At 44.4% G+C, this 24896-nt stretch overlaps 1 protein-coding gene across 2 annotated transcripts in view; it reads left to right on the forward strand.

The window, feature by feature from the left end:
• Positions 1-523: 523 nt before the first annotated feature.
• SAMHD1 (SAM and HD domain containing deoxynucleoside triphosphate triphosphohydrolase 1) overlaps positions 524-24896 on the forward strand; it is a 40792-nt gene continuing 16419 nt past the window's right edge. Inside the window, exons 1-5 of one of the 2 annotated variants that reach the window (XM_066626138.1) lie at positions 524-803; positions 15592-15658; positions 16218-16290; positions 18166-18326; positions 22828-22943. In XM_066626138.1, coding sequence (XP_066482235.1) covers positions 596-803; positions 15592-15658; positions 16218-16290; positions 18166-18326; positions 22828-22943 — 625 coding nt within the window. In that variant the 5' untranslated portion in view covers positions 524-595. Of the gene's footprint in view, positions 804-14889; positions 14912-15591; positions 15659-16217; positions 16291-18165; positions 18327-22827; positions 22944-24896 lie in introns of those variants that run through there. The other variant, XM_066626140.1, reaches the window with a different exon arrangement.

The following is a 24896-nucleotide window of genomic DNA, read 5'->3' on the forward strand; positions in this document are numbered from 1 at the left end:
ATGTGTGTGAACACAACAAGGAGGCTCTTAATGCAAAGAAGAGGCAATCTATCTCCAGTAGCCTGCACAGCCAGCTAGTCTCTGGCAGGGGGTGTCTGTTTACACAACTAAATTGGGCTGAATATTTGCTTAATGACCTAATCACATAGCAATAGGGACAGGAGAACATATCCCTGTCGTTGAGTAGTGCACACCTGTGTTTGTGTGTCTGTGTGTGTGTGTTTACAAAAGACTGTTGAAGGCTGAGGTTTTTTCCTGCATGCATACATACACACACACATTTTATAATATACGTGTATATATAATTATAAATTATACATACACACACACACACACCCCCCTCAACACGTGGCGAAAGCGGCCCGCAGCCAGCCAGGCTTCCGCTCTGAGCTGAGGGAGACACGAAAGGCCGAGAGTCGCAGGCGGAGCCGGAGGGGGGGGTCTTCCCCTCAGCCTCAGAGCAGCTCCCGCCTCGGCCCTGAGAGGACAGCCGCGGTCACGTGCTGCCAACCCGTGGGAGGCGCGCCGCCCGCCGCTCGGCCACGCCGCTGAGGCTGAGGTAGCGGGTGCGAGGCGGCTCCCGCGCCGCGGGGCCATGTCGAACCGACCCAGGGAGGGCACCCCGAAGCGGGCCCGCCCCGGCAGCCCAGCGCCCGGCTTCTGCACCCCTGAGAAGCGCGCCGTCGCCTGGCAGGAGGCCGATCCTGGCGGGCTCCATCCGCGCGGCTGGGACACCGAGCGGCTCTGCGCCTATCTGCGCGGCCAGGGCTTTGAGCAGCCGCAGCTGCTGAGCAGCTTCCGAGGTGAGCGGGGAGGGAGGTGCTGAGCCCGCGAGCCTTGAGGCTGAGGGGAATCCCGGCTCCTTGACCCCGTTGAGCGTCTGTGGAACTCCCTGCGGTGATGGGTAGAGTGGGGAGGGGGTGCTCTTCTCCCTCTCAGCACCAGAACAGGGGACCTCCGCTCGCACTGAGTGCCTGTGGAATTCCTGGCCACAGGATGTGGTGATAGAGTGGGCAGGGGGATGTTCTTTTCCCCCTCACACAACACCAGAACCAGGGGACGTCCACTCACACTGAGTATCTGTGGAACTCCTTGCCTCAGGACATGGTGATAAATACAGTGGATAGGGGGATGATCTTTTCCCTCTTGCACAACACTGGAACCAGGGGACGTCCACTCACACTGAGTGTCTGTGGAACTCCTTGCCACAGGATATGGTGATCACGTGGATAGGGGGATGCTCTTTTCCCTCTCGCACAACACCAGAACCAGGGGAAATCTCCTCAGATTGAGTGCTGGGAGAGTTAGGACAGACAAAAGAAAATATTTCTTTACCCAGCGTGTGGTTAGTCTGTGGAACTCCTTGCCGCAGGATGTGGTGATGGCATCTGGCCTGGATGCCTTAAAAAGGGAATGGACAGTTTTCTGGAGGAAAAGTCCATCACAGGTTACGAGCCATGATGGGTATGTGCAACCTCTGGATTTTAGAAGTAGGTTACCTCAGAATGCCAGATGCAAGGGAGTGAGATCATGATGCAGGTATCTTGTGTGCTCCCTGAGGCATCTGGTGGGCCACTGTGAGATACAGGAAGCTGGACTAGATGGGCTTCTGGCCTGATCCAACACGGCTGTCTTATGTTCTCTGGTCACGCTACAATGCAGTGAAGGTCGAACTGCAAGCAGCTCCCAAATGATCTTCTTATCTGTTAAGTCTGCTGTCTTCAATTTTTTTGTGCCACAACCCCAATATATAAATGTGGCTGGGGACCCCACTGTCAATCCTGCCGCACTGAACCTATCCACCCACACACCCCCCCTGTAAATGCCCTCCCAGCACTGTTCACTGTGACCGAATATTCTGAGAGAGAGAGAGCAGGAAAAGTTAAGCCTGGCTTTAGTGAAAGCTGTTTTAGCTCCATTGCTTAGATTAGAACCTAATCAATACTGGGACACAATCTCCTGGTACCTGAATGGTATACAGGTGCCTCCCTCTTTGGCTGGTGGTGTGCTAGTCCAGTGGTCAAAGAAAAAGGTTGCTTTTTCTTTCCTGTAAGTGGCTGTGACCGCACAACTGAGGCTTCATGACCCCCATTGGGGTCCTCACCCCAAGGCTGAAGAACACTGTATTAAGTTAAAGAACTTATATCCAGCTTTCCCCTCTCACATTATAGGGCACTCATGGTGGCCTCAGATGCATGTCTTACCAGTTGCAGTTGGCAACCTTCAGTCTCAAAAGACTAATGAGCTCCATCCTGGGGCACTTCTCTTTCTTCCTTAAAACTTAGAAACTTGTCCCAGCAAGTGTATTTGTTGCAGTGCTGAACAAATGGCATTGTTATGCTAGTTTTTTTGTGATTGAAAACATTGCTGACTCAAAATAGTATTATTTAACTCAGTTTTCTTCTGAATAGTACAGAAGACTGCAACTGTAATTTGAGCTATTAAGAGAGAACTTGGAACATTTGTGTAACAAGATTTTTTAATACTTATGGGCATTGTGTGGACCAGTGTTTCTGAAACAGTGGGTTGGAACCCACTAGGTGGGTTGTGAGGCAATTTCAGGTGGGTCTCCATTCATTTCAATGTTTTCTTTTTAATATATTGAAGCTACCATGGTATGTGATTGCATTTGGGAAATGTTACAGGCTTGTGCTTTTATCAAGCTACTATGTATAATCTTTTAACAATGATAGTAAATGGGACTTATTCCTGGGTAAGTGTGGGAAGGCTTGCAGCCTAGGATACATAAAAATTTTCCTGCGTGATGATGTCACTTCCAGACATATAATAATAATATAATATACAGTATTTATATACCGCCTTTCTTCGTCTTTATTCAAGACTTTATTCAAGGCGGTTTACACAGGCAGGCTTATTAAATCCACGCAGGGATTTTTACAAATTGAAGGAAGGTTCTCTCTTTCAAGAACCACCACATTCAAGGTGTTACACTCCGATCTGGTTTAACATTCTGGCCTCCATCCTCCCACGCTCCGAGCAGATGGAACAGCTCAGCTGCAGCTTGCCAGCTGCTTCAAGGTCGCACGATGCCGGTGGCCTCGAACTGGCGACCTTGTGGATGTTAATCTTCAGGCAAATGGAGGCTCTACCCTCTAGACCAGACCTCCTGCCCTGGCCAGACATGACATCACTTCCAGTGGCTTCTGACAGATTCTCATTCTAAAAAGAGGGTCCCGGTGCTAAATGTGTGAGAACCACTGTGTCGTACACTTCGTACGCTCCCAGAGTCTTGGGGGTGCTTAGGGTTCTTGAACCTTAGAGCCCTCAAGGACCCCTGTTCGGTAGTACTGCCACCACCCTGTATGTGCCAGTGTCTCAGTCGGTAGTACTGCCACCACCCTGTATGTGCCAGTGTCTCAGTCCAGGGACACTGAGACTCTCTAGGCTTAATTCTATCCCTTGCAGGCACTGAGCACTTTCTTTAATTAAAGCCTCAGTCATCAAGTTACTAGTCCTCAATGAGTATTTGGTAGCTTGCTGAACGGCTAGGCAACCTTTGTCCCCAACAGACAATGAAACAACTTAGTAAAAGGATTTTTTACTTTATTAAATACATAGGGTTACATAAAGTTACAAAAGGCAGCAAATGCTAGAGGCATAAAACTTCTAGGAAACATATCAGCATTAAAATAACAAAGCTAACTGGCTATCTCTATTATTCCCTAACTCTCACCTGGGTCAGCTTTCTTTTGTAGTTTTTTCCTCCAAGTTACCTATGAGGCCACATGGCCCTGGCGCTGGCTCTCCGCCTGCAGGATGTTGTACCCACAACCTTTTCCACCCCCACACACCCCTTGGGCTTTGTTCTTATACTTCTTATGCTAACAGGTCTGAGGTGACTCTGTACTCATTTCAACTGTCCAATCAGAAGCTCTTGGGAACAGAATCTTCCCGAAGTGGGGCTGGATGCTAGCCCTCTCAGCTCTCCCCTCCCCATTGGGGGTCCATAGGCACCTTTCTGTCTGCTTAGGTGCTACATTATCACCTTCCATGGTGTTGTAAATTCCATTGGCTGTTGTTACTCACATCCTTGCAGCTAGGAACTGCAAGCCACTTCTCTGTTACTGGGTTACTTTGGTTCAGGCTCTACATGCTACTAGGCCTAAACTGTACATATTCATGACACACTGGTATAGAGAGTATTTGCACAATCTTGATTTAGATCTGAGAAGGACTCCTTCTAGGAAGGCAAAACCAAAATGTAGTTTGTACTTTGGAGATCTGAGTCTTGGAGAGTGGGAAAGATGTTCAAGGCTTAGGCAACTGTATTACTCTGTTGTGGTATTCCAGGGAGTAGTCCCCAAGGAAAGAGGATGGATAGAGGATTCAGCTCTGAGAATATTGAGAATTCCCTGTACGGGCCCGTGAGGAACAAAATAATCTTATGAGATTGTTTTAACACCTGTCAGAACCAGCTAAAAGTCACAAAGCAGTGAGCTAGCTTTTCAGTTTTATAGCCTTCTTCCTTGGGTTCTGTGTTACATTAAAAAAAAGAGTGCCTGGGTGGGCGGGTGGGAGTTGTTGCTGATGTGGGCATGATAGAAAATAAACCTGCCCTTTCTTAGTCTTAAAATGATAATTGTTCTGGGAAACTGATTCAAGGCTAACTTGACAACTTCATGTTCAGTGCAAAACATCCCAGATAGTACACAGTGTAATAGCTTTGCTAATATAAGGACTAGCACATTTTTGTTCTGCTCTCTGCCTGACAAGCAACCCAAGAGTACTAGTGAATGCTAGGGATATATTTTAGTACAGTATAGGTCCAACCTTGTTATACATGAATTTTTTTTATACACGGATTTGACTCTGCATGAATGGCCACTGCAAATGAGAAGGAATGTGCTAATCCTGGAGAAGGGGAAAAATTGATCTCTTTAAAATCACAGTTTAAAAAAACTGCTTTTCTTACTGTCATGCAAGCGATCATTCCATTCTTCAAATGAGCCAGGCAAAGGCAAGGGGTCCTTTGCATTTTTAATTGCCGACTGCCTCTCTACAACAGTTTTTAAACCACAATTGTAAAGACACACTTTTTTTGGCTGTTTTTATTTAACACATTTTATGGTATCAGCAAGGAGTCCCAGGATCAAACCCCTGTGGATGTCCAGGCACAACCTTATTAGGAGCAATGGAGGGGCAAGAAACCTGGAAGTGGGTCTTTAAATCTATTTTTTTCATTGATTTTTTTATCCATGAATTTTTATCCACTAGCGCCTCTGGAACAGAATCCCAGCGGATAATGAGGGACGACCTGTAATTGCTGGTCTTGTATTTTCAAATAGAGAGAGCCCTTATGGCTCTTCCAGCATGCTTTATGCAAACTGACATCATTTGCACTAGGAACAAACTAACCTAAGGTAGTCTCCAAAGAGTTTTCTAATGTGCTATTTGAAGAATGTAACATATTGTAGATGGGGCTTCTAGCGTTCCTATTTCAACATCTATCCCCCCCTTAAATGTTTTTCTCTAATATCTAATCTTCAGGGAAATTTCTGTGATACTTGAAAATTTACTAACTTAGTATTCTAGTTTATTCTAATTATGGTATTATGATATTGCAGTCATTTTCAACCACTATGCTGTGGCACATTAGTGTGCCATGAGTGGTCCACAGGTGTGCAACAGGAATTTGGGGGAAGGTCATCTATTAGTAGGGCCCGTGTGAGTCCCCACTGGCAGCATGATGTGCCTTGTTAATTGTCAAAAATCTGGTGGTGTGTCTTAACAATTTTAGTGCCTTGTCAGTGTGCCATGGGATGAAAAAAGCTGAGAATCACTGTGATATTGGCTTGATTCAGATGTTACAATCATGTTATTGTTTGGTTTCCATGAATATGCCCTTTACTCACTCATTTTCCCCATCCCCTCCCTGCATGAAGTAGTTCTTTAGTTTTTAGCCACAATTTTTAATTCTGTATGTGAACATAAATAGACAATTTGATTAAATGTTCCCAGAAACTGAAATGCAGGAGAACAAGTTTCTGTTCCTGGTAAATGAAACTGAAAGTTTGACTGTGAGAACAGGGAAATGAATTCCAGAATTTTGGGGAAATAGAAATGTCATCCTGAGTTCCAGAGTATTTAGTCAAAGTTTAGAGGACAAGGTCTCTTGCATCTTAAGTTAACTACTTCATCTTAGGCTTTTTGAAAGCAGCAGATTTATAAAATTAAAAAAATTTAATATGTACGAAATGGAAAGCAATATTCAGGACAATAATATTTCATAATTCATCATTACTTGAAAATAACTTTCCCTAATTTTGATTCTCTAATTTGAGCATGTAGAAATAATACTACCTGTGTTTCAAAATGGCAAAGTTCCTATCCCATGTTTCAAAGTAGCTTACAAAGAAAAAAATATTGTGTAAAAACAATATGCAATGGGTAGTATCACTGGTGTGACTGCAATGATTTTCACCCAAGTAATCATTTCACCCATCCTCCCTGCTCTGGCTCCCTGAGGAGGGTAGTCAGAAGAAAGCCATTTCTGAGAATTGGAATGTTACTTGGGAAGGACCTGAACTGCAGTGATGAGATGGATTCCTGGAAATCGAGCACAAGTGCTTTCTGCAAGGTCTGGACATTTGTTGTGCTTGGGTTAATTTTGATGCAGTGCATTTTTCCCACTAATTAAGGCACAATAAGCAATAGAAGGTGGAAAGATCAGGATTCAGATTCCCACAACCATGGGGCTGGACTTGGGGCCAGTTGCATGCTCTCTCTCTTTCTCTCTCTCTAACCCAGGGATTCTTAACTTTTTTGCTCAGTTACATTGTTCTAATAATCAGTGGTTTAAGAATTTCCTTTGTTACATAATAAAGACATAAAATGTATAATAGTATCAGAAGTCATGTTAACAAAAATATTCTGATAATTGGCACTTTATGCAGTTGTGATAAATTCATCATACATCTGGCAGTTAAGCTTTGGTAGGTTCTTCAGAAATGTACTGCCACCCTCTAATGTTTTGGTTTTTTTTTCCATGTGGCCTGCCCCAAAGTATTATGTGACCTCAGGGGGGGGGCATATGGCCCATATTGAGAACCACTGGTCTAGCCTACATTACAGTGTTATTGAGTGGCCAAAATGCAGGAGACCCTGTATGCTGCCCTGAGCTCTTTCAAGGAAGGACTGGTTAAAAATATATTTGTTGTCGTTAATATAGTATGCTGGATGTAAGAAGTCTGTGTCCCAGTTATTACCATTTGTGGACATTGTAATCACCTCCTTTAGAGGTCTCTTCATATACAGGTGGGTGCCGCTTAACGAAGTTCCACCCAGCAACAGCTTGTATATTTGACAGCCACCGCTGGCTTCTGTTGGCCCTCTGAAGCTGAGGGATACCGTGCTCCCCACGGTTTTCTGAGCCTTGGAGAGACAAGCGCGCGACTGCACGCTGCCTCTCTAAGGCTCAGACTGCCCATTTTGGTTGAAAACATGTGACTTCCGGTTTCCCAGGAAATTAGAATTTGCGTCTTTTCATCCAAAACGGGCATTCTGAGTGGCCGCGTGCTGCCTCTGAGGCTCAGTAAAACCTCCAGAGGTGAGGAGAGCGCAGCTGCACCCTGCCTTCCGAAGCTTTGATAACAAGCGCTGCTTTGATAACAGGGATGCTGTTCTGCATCCCCATCATTAAGTGGCACACGACTGTACTTTAAATACAGTTTGTTTCACATTGTTCCTTCACTTTTGGCTAGTATAGAAAAGTGAAATTATTAGATTATTTTATAACATTATTGCAAGAATTGGAGCCTGAGTGTAACTTTCTATTTGTCTTTAATACGTACTCATTTTTATTCAGTCAATTTAATGTAATTGTTTTATCTACCTAATTACATTGAGCTCTCAGTTCTAGAAAGGTCAAATGCTCATTGTTCAGAGAAGCCAGAAAGGAAACAAGGCAGTTTCCTCTGATTTGGGAAAGAAGTTCTCACTTAGGAATATGTAGGAGATGTATGCTTATCAGTGTGCATGGAATGTAGAAAACAAGAATTTTGTTCTCTGTGTGCAAGAGGAGCTAGAAGAAAGAAATGTTTGACTATATGGGCACAAAGCCAAGTAGTCAATTTGAATATGCTAGTTTTGTATAATGCACAATACAGGTGTGTGCCACTTAGCGATAGGCATACATCTCCTATCCCCATTATTATGCAATTAGGTCATTCAGTGAACATTTAGCCCAATATATTGCCTTTGTTGTGTCTACAGACACTCCCTGTCAGACACTAGCTGGCTGCACAGGCTACTGGAAGTAGATTGCCTCTTTGCATCAAGAGCCTCTTTGTTGTGTAAACAGACTTTGCTGCAGGCTAGGGGAGACCTGACTGCCTCATTAAGAGCCTCTTTGTTGTGCTTCACTGTCCATCATTAAGAAAACAGTAGTTAAGTGGTGCACGCCTGTATAAAGGTATTATTCACTCTTTTTAAGTGGGCTGCAGCCTAACCTAACATCTAAGCCAGTGGTTCTCAAACTGGTGAGTCACGACCCACCTGTTCGTGTAATGCTTCCCCATCCCTTTAAGGGGTGGGGGAAGGGGAGGGAGGCAGCGACGCAATCCCCAGGATTTTGTTGCTAAGGGGGTGAGGGGGGGTTCTTTGCACTTACTTCAAGAAGACAGGGCTGCAGCAGGTGTGGGGAGCCCTGCACAGCCCTGCACCGTGCTCCCCGAGTCTTGGAACGTTTGCTAAAAGTGGGTGCAAAGCACTTCCATTTTGCAGGAAGTGCTCCGCGCCCGCTTTTAGCAAACATTCCAAGACTCGGGGAGCCCTGCACAGGGCTCCCTTCACCTGCTGTAGCCTGCTGCAGCCCTGCCTTCTGAAAGTAAGTGCAAAGCACCCCTCCTCACCCTCCTTTGCGACGCGATCCTGGGGATCACGTTGCTACCCCAGCCCCTCCCCCGCAAGAACTTACTGAGGGAGTAAAGCTCCCTCAAAGTTTGAGAACCTCTGATCTAAGCCAATGGTTCCCAAACGTTTTAGCACTGGGAACCACTTTTTTAAACATCACTCTATAGGGACCCAGCTAGGTTTACCAGACTTTTAAAAAAGTTCTAGAAAGAAATACATATACATAAGACCTTTATTGGCATAGATAATGGAAATACGAAACAACAACCAAACATTAAACATTCAGAACACACAATAAAATAAAGCACTCGTAATCATCCAATACCCCCTCCCCCCATTCACCATAATATAGCGGAAGACCCAGAATTCCGTCCTGCCAGAATCCCAGAAACAAAGTTGGCAACCTTATCAAGAGAGTCAGTTTCCTCTATGGAAAGAAGAGTTTGTAATTTAAATGAATCCTCCCAGCCCTGCATTTTGTTCAGCAGTGGAGCCAGATAGATCTTACGAAGGGTATCATGGAGTGGGCAGTAGAAAAATATATGATGTAATGTCTCCACACAATTCCTGTCACAGGTACATCCTCTTTCTGAGTAGGGAATGCCACTAAACCTGCCCGCTAGCAGAGCTGATGGAAAGGCATTGCATCTCGCAAGGGAGAATGCTCTGTGAGCCTGTGGGCACTGCAGATAAAGCCGGCTTCCCAAAGCTGACTGGGATGTGCAGATGGAGAGGGGAGCAAATGGTGTTAGCTGCACAGAGTAGCTCTTGACGCTCAATATCGAGCAATCTTTCCTTGATAGTCCTGTAGGCTTCGCTTAAACCAATCATACCCAGGCTTGCTGTGTCTAGACCTATCGATTTAAGCTTGGTGAGTAAATCCGCAACCTCCACAGGCAGTACTGGATCAGCCAGAAGCTGATACATTAGCCCATATGGGGCAGCACTGAAGAGGATTGCAAGCCAAAATTTTACTGATCTCAACCAAGCCAATGTTTTGAGTCTAATAAAACCCACTTCAAGACACATAGCAGAGTATGGAACACATCTGGGAAAACCCAAGATCCTCCGCAGGAAGGATGCCTGTATGCTCTCAGTTGAATGATTCAAGGCCTTATGCCAGATTGGACAGCCATAAAGAACTTGCGAAAGTACCTTAGCCTTGAATACCTCTAAAGCAGCCGGGACATATCTGTTACCTTGGCTAAAAAAAACCCGGGAAATTGCAAGGGATGAGATTTTTGATGCATTTAGGACTGCATTACGGTGAGAAACCCACGAATGCTTATAGTGGAAATTAATGCCTAAATATCTGAATGTCTTTACCTGTTCCATTTTGTTGCCCATAAATGACCATTTAAATGGTTTCCAGTTGTTGGCAAACACCATGATTTTAGATTTAGAGTAGTTAATCTGTAACTTGTTGGATGTAAAATACTCTATAGATTGATTGAGTAGACGTTTTAAGCCAATTCTTGTTCGAGAAATAAGAGCCGCATCATCCACATACAGTAATAGCGGCACTGGATGGGACCCAAGTATCGGGCAGTGACTATCCACTGTCTTCAAGGCTGGGGCTAAATCATTCAGGAACAGGTTAAATAGCATGGGAGCCAAAATGCATCCCTGCTTAACCCCTTTATTTATAGCAATGGGGTGTGTGAGGCTACCACTCCTGGTATATCTAACTTTACATGATGTGTTAGAATATAAGATCTTAATTAACATCAATAGTCTTTTATCAATCCCCATGCTGGCTAATTTAGACCAAAGAAGATCTCTATCAATGGAATCAAAGGCAGCTCTTAGATCAAGGAAAGCCACATAGAGTCTTGCCTTGGCTTTCTTAATCTGTTTATAGACTAGGTGAGATAAAATTAAACAGTTATCCATTGTTGATTTGCCCCGACAAAATCCTGATTGCTCAGGACCTAGGATATCCTTAGAGTTGGTCCAGGTAAAAAGCTTATTATTTAGGTATTTCGCATAAATTTTGCCTATTACAGAGAGCAAGCTGATAGGCCGGTAATTCGCAGGGAGATTAGGGTCACCCTTTTTAAAAACTGGGATGATTGTTGCCGAGACCCAATCTTTGGGAACTAAGCCAGTCCTATCGATCGTTGTGAAGAGGGGTGCAAGCAAGTGAGCCCACCGCTCAGGGTCACATTTTAAAAGTTCAGGAGGTATTAGATCCGGTCCGGCAGCTTTCCCTGATTTCAATTGATCTATTATCTGTATGATCTCCATTGGCATCACAGGGGGCCAGGTAGGTAGATCAGATGAATTGAAGTCGAGTTGGGTATCTGGGGATTTGCACTTATCAAAAAATAGTTCTGAAAAATGTTTAATCCATACAGAAGAAGAGATTACAACTGGGTCATCTATTTTGGAGCTAAGAGAGCCTGATACCACGGCCCAAAATTGTTTGTTATTTTTTTGCTGTATTGCTTGCAACAACTTAATCCATTGAGCATGGGTATACTTCTGCTTTTTATCTACCAGTAAGGCATTAAATTGTTTTTTGTAGAAAAAATATTTAACCGCCTCACATGGAGCGTTAGACTTTCTGAAGGCCAAATAAGTTGTTCTGATCAATGCCTTGAGGTCTCTGCATTCTTTATCAAACCAGTCCTTTTTATCGGATACACCATGTACAGTGCTCCGCTTAGGGTTGGAACCCAGGGTCCTAAGGATGTGGTAAATTAGGCATTCAAATGACTGGATTTGGGCAAAGGGGTCAGGCTCCTTCAAGATGGATGATAATGAATCTATACTTGTTGATTCTCTAATTAACTGATGGAAATTTAGGGAAAGGGTGTTGTTCACTATGATTTTGCCACTACTCTCTGTGTTTACTTCAACCCCTGGGTGTGCTGGTGTTCTCCCCGAGTGTAGATCAAGCACCAGGGTTAAAGGGAGGTGATCACTAATAGTAAGATCCCCAATGTCAAACTCTTTCACATGTGGTTTCAAAGACATGGACACGAGAGCATAGTCTACGACGCTTGACCCACGGGGGGACATGTATGTAAATTCACCAGCATTGGGGTACTCCTTTAGCCCATTAAGCCAGAGCAGATTAGAAATAACAGAAAATCTTGCAAGGGCCAAGCCATTAGCATTGTAGTGAGAATCCTTTGACCATCTATCTAACTTACAAAATGAGGGGAAAGAATCTTCTTCATCCACCATCCATGCTCTAGAATAGATTTGATTAGAGTTTCCAACCCTGGAATTCAGGTCGCCCAGCAAAACAACCTCAGCTAGAGGATGATTCCTCTTGAGGTCATCTATACCAGTCAAGAGGTCACTCCAGAGCTGGGATCTCTGAGAACTGTTAAGTATAGGGGGAATATAGACATTAATACATAATAAGTCAATAGCTTCACAGGATATCATTAAAGCTTGCATCTTACAACACCCTGAAGTTGTGACTAGGGGGCAAGATTTAAGATGCTCTGCCACCAGTATGGCTAAACCTGCTGATGGGCGCCCACTAGAATTAGGTTTAATAGCAGGGAGCAAAAAAGCTTTATATCCATTAAGGTGCAATTGGCCCTGGACCCATGTCTCTTGCAACATAATTACATCAAAAGTTCTAAGATAACTTAAAAAATCGGTGTCATTTTTCTTGCTCCTCCATCCTGCAATATTCCAAGAAAGGATTCTCAAAAAGGGAGAGGCCAAGTCAGGAGAAGGGTTGATCAGTCAAGCTTCTTTCATGGGCAGGTTCTCAATTTCCAGGGGGGCATAAGACACACAGCTAGATGAGGCTAAGTTTGCCTCCATGAGTAACACAGAATCTCTTGAATTAGTAACATGTTCCCTGGGTGAAGTCATTTCTGAATCAGATTGATGACCCAAAACTTGCTCTGGAAGAACCAAAGGATGCGTTCTGCCAGTCAGAGCTTCCTCATTAGGGCTAATAAGTTCTGCTCTAACTTTATCCAGGCACTTTATTATGTTTGCTTGTTCCATCTTTGGAAGACTCTTGAAGGCATTTATAGCTCCTTCCACAATCTCATCTTCTTCTGGAGAAGGGGAGGGAGGCAAATTTCCTCCACCTGGAGGCTCTTGATGGATCTCAGCCTGAATGGGCAGCTTCCGAAGGGGGTCTGCTTCTAGAGATGATGCTTGAGGGTCTGGTGGAGGTGAACTCTCCAAAGATGTAGAAGAACATTGGGTCAGAATGATGTTTGTTAATTCCTGCCAAACCATCTCAATTTTCTTGACCATCTGTAACTGCTTTTGTTGAGGGAGAGCTCTGTATGCCTCCAGAGCCTCTCTGGTTAGTGTGTCCTTGTCTATATCCAGTTGAAGCAGCAGGTCCAAGGACTGGGAGCTTGTCTCACCGCTGTGAGGGCTAGTATTCTGAGGAGACGTTGTAGCTTGTGAAGAAACACTGGGCAAACACTGAGTAATATCACTAGTGTCTGAGATCTCTGAGCTGAACACAGAATTCCTCAGAAGATGATTCCTGACACACACTGTGTCTGAGGCAGGCAACTCATCCTGTACCTCTGTGGATGAGTTTGTAATCCTCACAGAGCAACTAGGAATGGCAGGCATTGTCTCCATTGGGCAGTCTATTTCTGTGTGTGCACTGCTGACATCCAAAGGTGCAGATGCTTTGCAAAGAAGGCCATTTTGGACTACTGATGCAATTGGCTCCAAGGATACAGCAGCTTCAGTTGTACTCTGTTCAGAGTACAGAGACCCATGCGGGTCCTCTTGGGGTCTGAAGGTCTTCTTCAGTGATGGCAAATTTACTGGTACCTTGGGTGGAGGCTTGGGAACCAGCGATTGAGCCCGGGGGCTGCTGCTAGATGCTGGGCTCTTCCTTTTAGGCATTCCGTTCCCAGCTTTTGAGTGTTGGACATTAGGTGGGCTGTATGCATCCTTGGGTGCTTTGCCTTGTTGCACTGGGAGCGAGGCTTTTAACTTCAGTAGTAGACTAGCAAAGCTGTCAGTGGCCGCTTTTAGGTCAGAGACTGTTAACATAACATCCAAGTGTAATGAGGACCAGGGATCAGCTGTGTTTTCAGCAAGCTGATTACACTTATCACCTGACTGAGGGCTGGGCATCTGGCCAAAATTGGCCGGCCTTGGAACTGTAGAAGAGGCTGATAATGGAGGCTTCAAATGATTTCTCTGGAGTAGTGGAGTAGTATGTGTTTCACGAAACACCCGGTTTTGGAAAATATTGTATTTTTCGAGAATGTACTTCCTCTCATGAAGCAAGCGAGGAATCCTATGAGTCTTGAATTTCAACAAGATGCGGGAACATTGTGGCATTTGCTGCCACCGAGGGAGCCTAATCAATTCAATTAAATCAATGTCGTGTACGTCGAGACAGAGTAGCCTGGATAGAGAGTCGAGTGCTCGTGGTTTATTTGTCCATTTCCCCCAGTTAAGGGGCATGTGCCAGATCACTAACATCAGTTGGTTTCTCACCAAGTGACGGTCCGAGTTCACAGGGGGTTCTGGGCTCACCCCTTCTACAGACAGGAGTAGGTTTCTTGGGTGTCTGAAGTGAGTGTCCAAATGCTGTGCAGGATGGGGGGGTGAGAGAGGAGGGCTCTGGATATCCTTATGAAGCAAGTCCAGCTTTGATAAAACAGAGTTGAACTGCCGGCAGATGTATACAATCATATTCCCCATTGTTATGGAATAATCTCCTAAAACAGTTAAAAACTGATTACTGGTAGCACTCTCCTCCTGTAGCGAGAGCTTGTCTTGTAGAGCGGGGAAATGTGGCGACTGTGAGTTATAGATATCTCCCAGCTGGGGGGAGGGGGGCAGTTGGTCTCCCCCTTCTGACTCCACGGCAGTATCTTGGACATCAAGGACAGAAAACTTATTAGATAAAATTAGGCTCACTCACATGCTGCATCCAGGAGAGTTCATCCAGGCGTCTCTGTTTTGAGGACTTGCCGGGGGAGTTACCATGTTCTGAATGGTTTCTCTGTCTCCTCTTTTTCCCCATAGTCTCCGCGTTTCAAGATTTGGAATAACCATCCACTGTAATCCACGTGTAATTGTAAGCAAAAACAGGAGCTGCCTGTGCCTTTTGGTTCAGGGACAATTACTGGAACCTCCCAGAGAAGAAGTAAACCAGAGGTCCTATCTAGGGAAGGAAAAGAATGTAGAAACGACAGGAGCGGCCGGCAGAGATAACCTACTAGGCGCTAGAAAGAAATATTTTCTTTATAAGTAATAACCAGAAAAAATACCCTCAAACATTTACCTTCCTATATTTACAGATGCTTGCAAACTTCAGGATCTCAGCTCATTGCAGGGCAATTTGCAGCTACAGTATCTGATTTTTTAATAGCCTTGGGGCTAGAGGCAGTTTGATATCTGGTATTTCCATCACCCTTTGGCAACCCAGCAAAAATCAGGTTGTGACCCACAGTTTGGGAACGAATGATAAGCTATGTGCTTTAAGATCTCTTGAATAATCAGGAAAAATGAATCTTAAACTGCAAGCTGTTTCATCTCTTTTGTAGCTTGCCTGGGAGAGGAGTAGTAAAAATTCCTCCAACAACAGCATTAAAATATCTCTTCTGGAATTTGGAGTAACTTGGAATAAAAGTGCAGTCTTACATAGTAATCAGCATTTTGCTTTGCCTGTAAAACCTGTGCAAAACTAATTTTGAAGGATAAAGAATTTTGGAAGCACAAAGAAATAAGTTAATAATGGTTTCTTTATGTCCTTAGAACATCAAATCACCGGCTTATCGCTGTCCTATCTCACTGAATCTCATCTTGAAAAAATGGGAATTAGGTAATGAAATTTTAAAATATTTAAAATTTGATTAAGTGTTCTGTTACTTAAACTGAAACTTTCTAGTTTAAAAATATTTGCTGAACAAAAAGCAAGTCAGTGACTCTGGTGTTTGATCTTTTGTCATTGTTGATCTTAACCCAAATTATGCATAAATTGAGTAGGTAAGAAAGCTATATGTGAAATTAGATTTTCTGTCGTCACTATTGGTCTCTTGTGTGATATACTGTTTCTTGTATTTTATGTCACTTTTGGTTTCAAGACTATTAACTAATATCAAGTTTGGGTAAGAACCAGTTTGGGTGTGGCATCTTGATATGTTGGGAGTAGAGGTGTTCTTAAATGCATTTAATACCAGTATTCATTGATGTATGAAGAGAAGCAGATTTATTCCCACAATTGCTACAGTTAAAATAAATAGCTTTGAAATATTACAGCTGCTTTACTGAAAACAGTTGTAGAAATGTCTACCAGAGTAACCTAGCTTTAACATGAAGTATGTTGTAGAATCAAATATTGAACTGTCAATCTAACCAGATCATACGATTGGTTTCTTCAGGGCTATAGGTTTAAGACTGAGTTTACTGGACTGTCTCCGAAAGTTGGAACAAAATGGTGCAGATATAATGAAGGTGAGGAAAGTATCTGCATTAATCTGTGTCAGGGGGCCACCTACCAGGGAGGCTGGAGGCTGGCAGGAATCCTGTAGCCCAGGTCGGGAAGTGCAGAGAGGGTCAATTGGCCTGTTTGTGTGCCCCTGGGGAGGCGGGTCGGGCAAGGTTGCAGTCCCACAGCATCAGTGGCAGTTGCAGCTTTGCCACCTGGGCTCACCCAAACACTGGCCTCAGCTCCTGGGGGTGGGGATCTGTGGGTCTCTGCATGCGATGCCAGCAGCATCTGACAGGGGCTGTTCCACCCTTGCAGCAGCCAAGACCAGCAATCCCTTCAGGGAACAAATGAGGATAGGGCCTTCTGGTTCTGGAAACCAGTTGGAGGAGGGTGAAGTCGGGGAAGCAGAGCTGGGAGAAGGAGGCCTACAAAGGTATGGAGGGTCAGTTCCACTCCACAGTGAAGGAGGAACTTCGTTAGTGAGCAGCTAGCCAGTTTGAGGAATGGTGAAGTGGCCAGAGAGGAGGACCTGAGGGTGTAGCCTAAACCCCCTCCGTAAGGTACTGTCTCAGGTCCTTGAAGTGGGAAGTGCACAAGGAAACCCTTCACTCTCGGTCCCTGTAGGCAGCCAAGAGACAGGAGTCAAGAATCAGGTGGGCCTGGGCAGGCCTGTCTTGGTCTTGGGGACCCCCCCCCTTTGAGTAAAAAGTACAGTCTAAAATAATAATGAAATTTAGTCTTTATTTTTGAAGAATTCATATTCTTTTACCTTCTCTTTCTTCATGGGCAGGATAAGTACTGAAAGAAATCAAGCCAAAAGTACAGTGGGCCCTTGGTACCTGCGGGGGATCCATTCCTAGGTTCCCCCCCACAGATAGCAAATTCATGGTGCAGTTACTTAGCTGAGGGCCATTCCCAGCCCTCTGGAGGTCACGTGATATCCTGGCCTCCTCAGAAGCCTCCTTAATGTGACTGGAAGGTACTTCTAGTTTGCGTCAGCCCAAATTAGAAGTGCCTCCCAGTTGGGTCTGGGAGGCTTTCTCTGAGATGCAGGGGAGACTGCACACTACCTCCCAGATGCAGTTGTAAGTCACTTTTGGTCACATTCTGAAGCTCTCCAGCCCTGGGCTTGACATCAGATCAAGATACTCAGATCTGTGGATGCCCACAGTTTAGGAGGGTCTGCTGTACATGAAAACCGCTAGCAGTTGTGTCACATTTCAAATGCACAAAGAAGATTCATTTGTAATGAAGGAACAGTTGTAATGAAAATTCTCATCACATTTAATATTTTCAGTATGTCTTCTGTATGGCTGCAGTTGAGTTATAATTTGTTTAAGCTTTTACATATTTATCCCGTAACTATGAGGGCTGTTCTGAAAGTAAGTTCCATTTGGCTGTTTAAAAAAAAACAAACACCAAGGAAAACAATTTAATACTGGTCAAAAGTTGCATACCATGGCCACACTACTTCTCCACGTAATCTCTACCTGAATTGAGGCAATTGTTGCATCCTGGGACAAGCTTTTGTCTCCCCTCCTCAGGGATCTTGTGCGGCCTGAGCATGTGCATTGTCATGGAGAAGAATCAGCCTGTTATTTACACAAATGCAAGCTGGCTGAACTCCTCAGTGGCAACTTTCTTGATGAGGTGAGACTAAAGCTTGTCACAGGATACAAGGATTGCCTAGGTTCAGGTGAAGATTACATGAAAGTGAAGTACTAGCATGGTATGTCATTTTTGAGCAGTATTAAACTGTTTTCCTTTAACCTTGTTTTTTTAACAGCCAAACGGAACTTACTTTCAGAGTAGCCCTCTTATTTTAAGGAAAAACATGATTTAAAATTTTTTTTGGGAGGCAGTAATTTCTTTGTTTAATTTAGGCCTTTGTTTTCCAGGTATTTAATGACCCAATCCATGGTCACATTGAAATACATCCTCTCCTTGTTAGAATAATTGACACACCTCAGTTTCAGCGTCTCCGATACATAAAACAGTTGGGTGGCACTTACTATGTTTTCCCAGGAGCAACAAACAACCGCTTTGAACATTCAATTGGGTAAGGAAGTGGGGCATTCTCTGTAGAATTCCTTTGTCTTTGTTTCATTTGAACTGGGTATAGGTCACCACTCTTGTGCTATTCTTGCGCATGGGCACTGCCAGTTTTACAGTAATCCTAAATTAACTTCACTCCATTGTATCATATACGGATACAAGGAAGTTCCACCACTGAAGTTATCTCTAGCACATCTTAAATACTGAGTTTGCTTTTTGTTGTCCAGTAATTTGAAAAGTTTAGTATTTAGTTTGGAGGGGATACTAACTTCACACACAACTAGATAAACACATTTTCTGGCTTGGTTTTGGGATAGTCTCATGGGACCTGTTTACTGATTAAGGGCCCAATCCTATCCAATTTTCCAGTGCTGGTGCCGTTGTGCCAGTGGGGTGTATGCTGCATCCTGTGGTGGAGGGACAGTCACTGGGGCCTCCTCAAGGTATGATAACATGTGTTCCCTAACCACAGGACTGCATTGTGGCTACACCGGAGCTGGAAAGTTGGATAGGATTGGGCTCTGAGTTCCTTGCATTATCTGGAGCCTTTGGCTCAAGGTTTTACAACTGACGTAATTATGGCTGCTATATTCAGCAAATAAATTCTTCAGTATTTCTTGTCCAGAATACTTAATGTATTTTAAACCAAAATATATGTAAACTATATTTGCATTATATTATCAGTTATTGATATTTCTTAAACACAAGGTGCTAAAGGCATAGAAGACACAATTATTTAACATAATTAACAAAATAAGTGATGTTAGAAAATGTCTATACTTTTTTGTTGATGTCTTACTGAAGAGCAGCTGTCTCCAAACTGGAGACTGTTGTGTGCTGGAAACAGCCTCCCGGATGTGTCCGGAGCTTACAATTCCACTGGGGAGGCTGCCATTATTGCCACCAATCTCCCCCCATGTTCGCTCTGTCTAGCCACCAGGAAGTCCTGGTGCAGAGCCTGCTGGGGTGGCAGAACGCGGAACAGCTGGGCAGAGAGAACATGGGAGAAGATTGGTGGCAGCCTTCCCCATAGAATGGTAAGCTCCATTCACATAGGGAAGAGGTTAGCGAGAGCGCTGAATCCAGCCTGCGGGCTGCAGTTTGGGGCTCCATGCTGAAGAGCATTGCTTCCCTTAATTATATTGGTCTTTATACAGTACTTGTGCATATATATGGATGTGTGCCACTTAACAACCATTCGCTTAATGACAGACCCCATATACAATGGTGGTCATAGCACAACAAAGAGGCTCTTAATGAGGCGGCCAGATCTCCCATAGCCTGCAGCTGAGTGTCTGTTTACTCAACAAAGTTCTTAATGCAAAGAAGAGGCAATCTATATCCAATAACCTGTGCAGCCAGCTAGTGGCTGTGTACAGAACAAAGGCAATAGATTGGGCTAAATGTTTGCTTAATGACCTAATTGAATAACAACGGGGATTGTCGAAGGTATCCCCATCATTAAGTGGCACACACCTGTATAAACTGCAGCATGCTCTTCCCTCTTTATCAGAACATTCACTTCAAGGATTTTCACTTATCCATATTGCTCATGTTAAGACCACCCTTCTTTATGCATACCAAGATTTTCAATATAAGGTCTAGAAATGATGTGTGTGTGTGGGGGGGGAGAATCAAGTCTGTCATGGAGGTAGACTACCTCTTATTTTACCCAGTGGGTCAACCTTCCCTCTGATTTGAGCTCTGGCAATAGAGAAGCATAAGAACATAAGAACAGCCCCACTGGATCAGGCCATAGGCCCATCTAGTCCAGCTTCCTGTATCTCACAGCGGCCCACCAAATGCCCCAGGGAGCACACCAGATAACAAGAGACCTCTTCCTGGTGCCCTCCCTTGCATCTGGCATTCTGACATAACCCATTTCTAAAATCAGGAGGTTGCGCATACACATCATGGCTTGTACCCTGTAATGGATTTTTCCTCCAGAAACTTGTCCAATCCCCTTTTAAAGGAGTCTAGGCTAGACGCCTGCACCACATCCTGTGGCAAGGAGTTCCACAGACCGACCACACGCTGAGTAAAGAAATATTTTCTTTTGTCTGTCCTAACCCGCCCAACACTCAATTTTAGTGGATGTCCCCTGGTTCTGGTATTATGTGAGAGTGTAAAGAGCATCTCCCTATCCACTCTGTCCATCCCCTGCATAATTTTGTATGTCTCAATCATGTCCCCCCTCAGGCGTCTCTTTTCTAGGCTGAAGAGGCCCAAACGCCGTAGCCTTTCCTCATAAGGAAGGTGCCCCAGCCCTGTAATCATCTTAGTCGCTCTCTTTTGCACCTTTTCCATTTCCACTATGTCTTTTTTGAGATGCGGCGACCAGAACTGGACACAAAACTCCAGGTGTGGCCTTACCATAGATTTGTACAACGGCATTATAATACTAGCCGTTTTGTTCTCAATACCCTTCCTAATGATCCCAAGCATAGAATTGGCCTTCTTCACTGCCGCCGCACATTGGGTCGACACTTTCATCGACCTGTCCACCACCACCCCAAGATCTCTCTCCTGATCTGTCACAGACAGCTCAGACCCATCAGCCTATATCTAAAGTTTTGATTTTTTGCCCCAATGTGCATGATTTTACATTTACTGACATTGAAGCGCATTTGCCATTTTGCTGCCCATTCTGCCAGTCTGGAGAGATCCTTCTGGAGCTCCTCACAATCACTTCTGGTCTTCACCACTCGGAAAAGTTTGGTGTCGTCTGCAAACTTTGCCACCTCACTGCTCAACCCTGTCTCCAGATCATTTATGAAGAGGTTGAAAAGCACCGGTCCCAGGACAGATCCTTGGGGCACACCGCTTTTCACCTCTCTCCATTGTGAAAATTGCCCATTGACACCCACTTTCTGCTTCCTGGCCTCCAACCATTTCTCAATCCATGAGAGGACCTGTCCTCTAATTCCCTGACTGTGGAGTTTTTTCAGTAGCCTTTGGTGAGGGACCGTGTCAAATGCCTTCTGAAAGTCCAGATATATAATGTCCACGAGTTCTCCCACATCCACATGCCTGTTGACCTTTTCAAAGAATTCTATAAGATTCGTGAGGCAAGACTTACCCTTACAGAAGCCATGCTGACTCTCCCTCAGCAAGGCCTGTTCATCTATGTGTTTTGAGATCCTATCTTTGATGAGGCATTCCACCATCTTACCCGGTATGGATGTTAGGCTGACTGGCCTATAGTTTCCCGGGTCCCCCCTCTTTCCCTTTTTAAAAATAGGTGTGACATTTGCTATACTCCAATCCTCTGGCACCATGGCCGTTTTGAGGGACAAGTTGCATACCTTAGTCAAGAGATCTGCAACTTCATTCTTCAATTCCTTAATAACTCTAGGGTGTATGCCATCAGGGCCCGGTGACTTATTGATCTTTAATTTATCAATGAGGTCTGAAACATCTTCTCTTTTAACCTCTATCTGACTTAACTCCTCGGTCAGGAGGGGCTGTTCGGGCAACGGTATCTGCCCGAGGTCTTCTGCCGTGAAGACAGATGCAAAGAACTCATTTAATTTCTCTGCCATCTCTAAGTCTCCTTTTATCTCCCCTTTCCCTCCCTCACCATCCAGAGGGCCAACCGCTTCTCTGGCGGGTTTCCTGCTTCTAACATATTTGAAGAAGCTTTTATTATTCCCCTTAATGTTGCTGGCCATGCGTTCCTCATAGTCTCGTTTGGCCTCCCGTATCACCTTCTTACATTTCTTTTGCCACAGTTTATGTTCCTTTTTATTCTCCTCATTAGGGCAAGACTTCCATTTACAGAAGGAAGCTTCCTTGCCCTTCACAGCCTCTCTGACTTGGCTGGTTAGCCATGCGGGCACCCTCCTGGATTTAGTGGAACCCTTCTTTCTTTGCGGTATACACCTCTGCTGGGCCTCTATTACTGTTGTTTTAAGCAGCCTCCATGCATTCTGGAGAGATTGGACTCTTTTTACCCTCCCTTTCAACCTCCTTCTAACCAGCCTCCTCATTTGAGGGAAGTCCGCCCGTCGGAAGTCAAGGGTTTTTGTGAGATTTGCCTGGTATTCTTCCCCCAACGTGCATGTCAAGCAGATGAATGTGCCTTGCATGCCCAGGACAGAATTCCAGAAGGCGGGATTGAATTTTGGATTTCTCCCCCTGGCAGCACAGAGGTCCTGAAACATCCCCTTTCTTGGGTGTGCTCCTGCAGTCTTTAGTGGAAACGCTCTTCATGTCTGTCAGAAGTTGGAGTGTGGCCCTGGAAGACACATGTATTATACGTTCCCTTTTACAGTGTATCTATGTTTATGCTGTGTTTCTACAAATTACTTTAAATATGGGTCCTAAACAATAGCAGATAATGAAAAAACACAAGGAAAAAATGGAAAAACAGGTGAAATATAAGAGGTAGATGCATGTAGTTCTTAGCTATGGTGCCAGTTCATAACTGTAGTGGCGTTAGTTCATAATTGTGAGGCGTGTGTGTGTGTAAACCCAAAAATCAAGAAATGATGCTTTTGCAACAGGGTTGGCCATCTGGCAGGCCGTTTGGTCCGAGCGCTGGGGGAGCGACAACCAGAGCTGAAGATTGACCAGAGGGATATTCTTTGTGTACAGATTGCTGGTCTGTGCCATGATTTGGGTAAGAACCTTCTGAACTATATTAAAGTGATTCGTACCACATAGTGTCCCATATCTAAAATATTTTAACACAGATGCCCATGTAATTTGTTTATGATTACTTCCTTATTTTATCTTTATATAGTAAATTTTTTTAAAAAACTGGTCTGTTATAATCTAACCCAGTGTTTCTGAAAGTATGGGTTGTGACCCACAAGGTGGATTGCGAGCCAATTTCAGATGGGTCCCCATTCATTTCAAAGTTTTATTTTTAATATATTAGACTTGATGCTACCCTGGTAAGTGACTGCATTTGGGGAAATATCACATGTCTGTACTTTTAACAGGCTACTATATATATGCTTTTGATAGTAAATGGCACTTACTCCTGGGTAAGTGTGGGTAGGATTGCAGCCTAGGATAGTTAAAAATTTTCCTGCTTGATAATGTCACTTCTGGTGGGTCCTGACAGATTCTCATTCTAAAAAGTGGGTCCCGCTTGAGAACCCCTGATCTAACCTATTAAGAACTAAGGAAAATGAAACTTTTGCATTATAATTTTCATTTTGAAGTCATAAATACCAGTTATCACAAAGCTGTAACGAGACCAGGTGTGTCAAACTCCTTTCATATAGCGACCAGTTTGCATCCATGGTGCCTACTGAGGGCCAGAAGTGATATAATTAGGCAGGTGATACTAACCAGAGTATCTCTGGTTCTCACCTAGGAACTCATTAGCTGCAAATGACAGAAAATAAGGATCCTGAATATATTTAGAAGGTATGAGAAAGCCAAGTTAGCATGCGGGCTGCCCTTCCAGCAGCTCTACTTCTGCTGAGCAAAGTTTGCTTTAATTTTTGCCTACTATGTGGAGCAGTTAATGACCAAAGCAGTACATAACCACTGTCGTCTTAAAATGGGCTATGGACAGTCTGATTCACCATCTGTATTGCAGTTCCGAGGAAAGGAAACAAACATTTGCTTACCTGAAGGAGGCCACCATGACTGCCCTCCTTTTCCAGGATGTGGCACATGCCCTCTTGGCACGGCTGCCCCAGCACTGGAAAATTGGTTGGGGTTTGTCCCTAAGGCCCAATCCTAACCAGCTTTCCAGCATTGTCATAGCTGTGCCAGTGGGGCAGGTGCTACATCCTGAGTTGCGTGGTAGTCATGGAGGTCTCCTCAAGGTAAGGGAATGTTTGTTCCCTTACCTCAGAGCTGCATTGCCCTTATCTTGGTACTGGAAAGTCGATTAGGTTGCCCAGCTAGATGTGGACCAAGGTCCTGAACTAATATGAGCACTTATGGTAGAGAAATTACCTAGAATGAGTTAGGGCGCAATCCTAACCCCTTATGTCAGTGCTTTCCAGCACTGGCATAGCGGTGGCAATGGGACATGTGCTGCATCCTGCAGTTGTGTGCCACTCACAGAGGCCTCCTCAAAGTAAGGGAATGTTTATTCCCTTACCTTGTAGCTGCATTGCCCTTATGTCAGTGCTAGAAAGCACTGATATAAGGGGTTAGGATTGTGCCCTTAGTGTTTCATTATATTTCAGCTAACCTTTTAACCTCTGCCCACTTTTTGCCCAAACTTTTACCCCCATGTGGCTTCTTCATCTTTGCAGGTGCCTTGTTTCTTTCCCTCTATTTCCTGTTTTGGTACCTTCAACTCCTTTTTAAGTAAAATTGCTTTATTTTACTGTCTTACTTGCCTGGCCCAGTTTACTTGGGAGGAAGTTGTTTGCTTTAGCTTTCCAGACAGTCTGCATTCAGTTTTAAAGGACTCCTGGGTTTTGAAGATTTCTGCTAACCTGGGAAAGAGAGTTTTCCAAAGCTTGGGTCTCTTGTCTGCCTAGGTCTCTCTAGCTTCGGATGATGGCAGCAAGAATGACCAGGCTCATTAAAACCAGAAGCAGAGAAGTGCTGGGTTCCTTTCCCCCATCTTGGCTTACCATCAGGGGTCTCTGCTGCAGCC

Source organism: Tiliqua scincoides, chromosome 4 (genome assembly GCF_035046505.1).
Source record: "Tiliqua scincoides isolate rTilSci1 chromosome 4, rTilSci1.hap2, whole genome shotgun sequence".
Lineage (NCBI taxonomy): Eukaryota > Metazoa > Chordata > Lepidosauria > Squamata > Scincidae > Tiliqua > Tiliqua scincoides.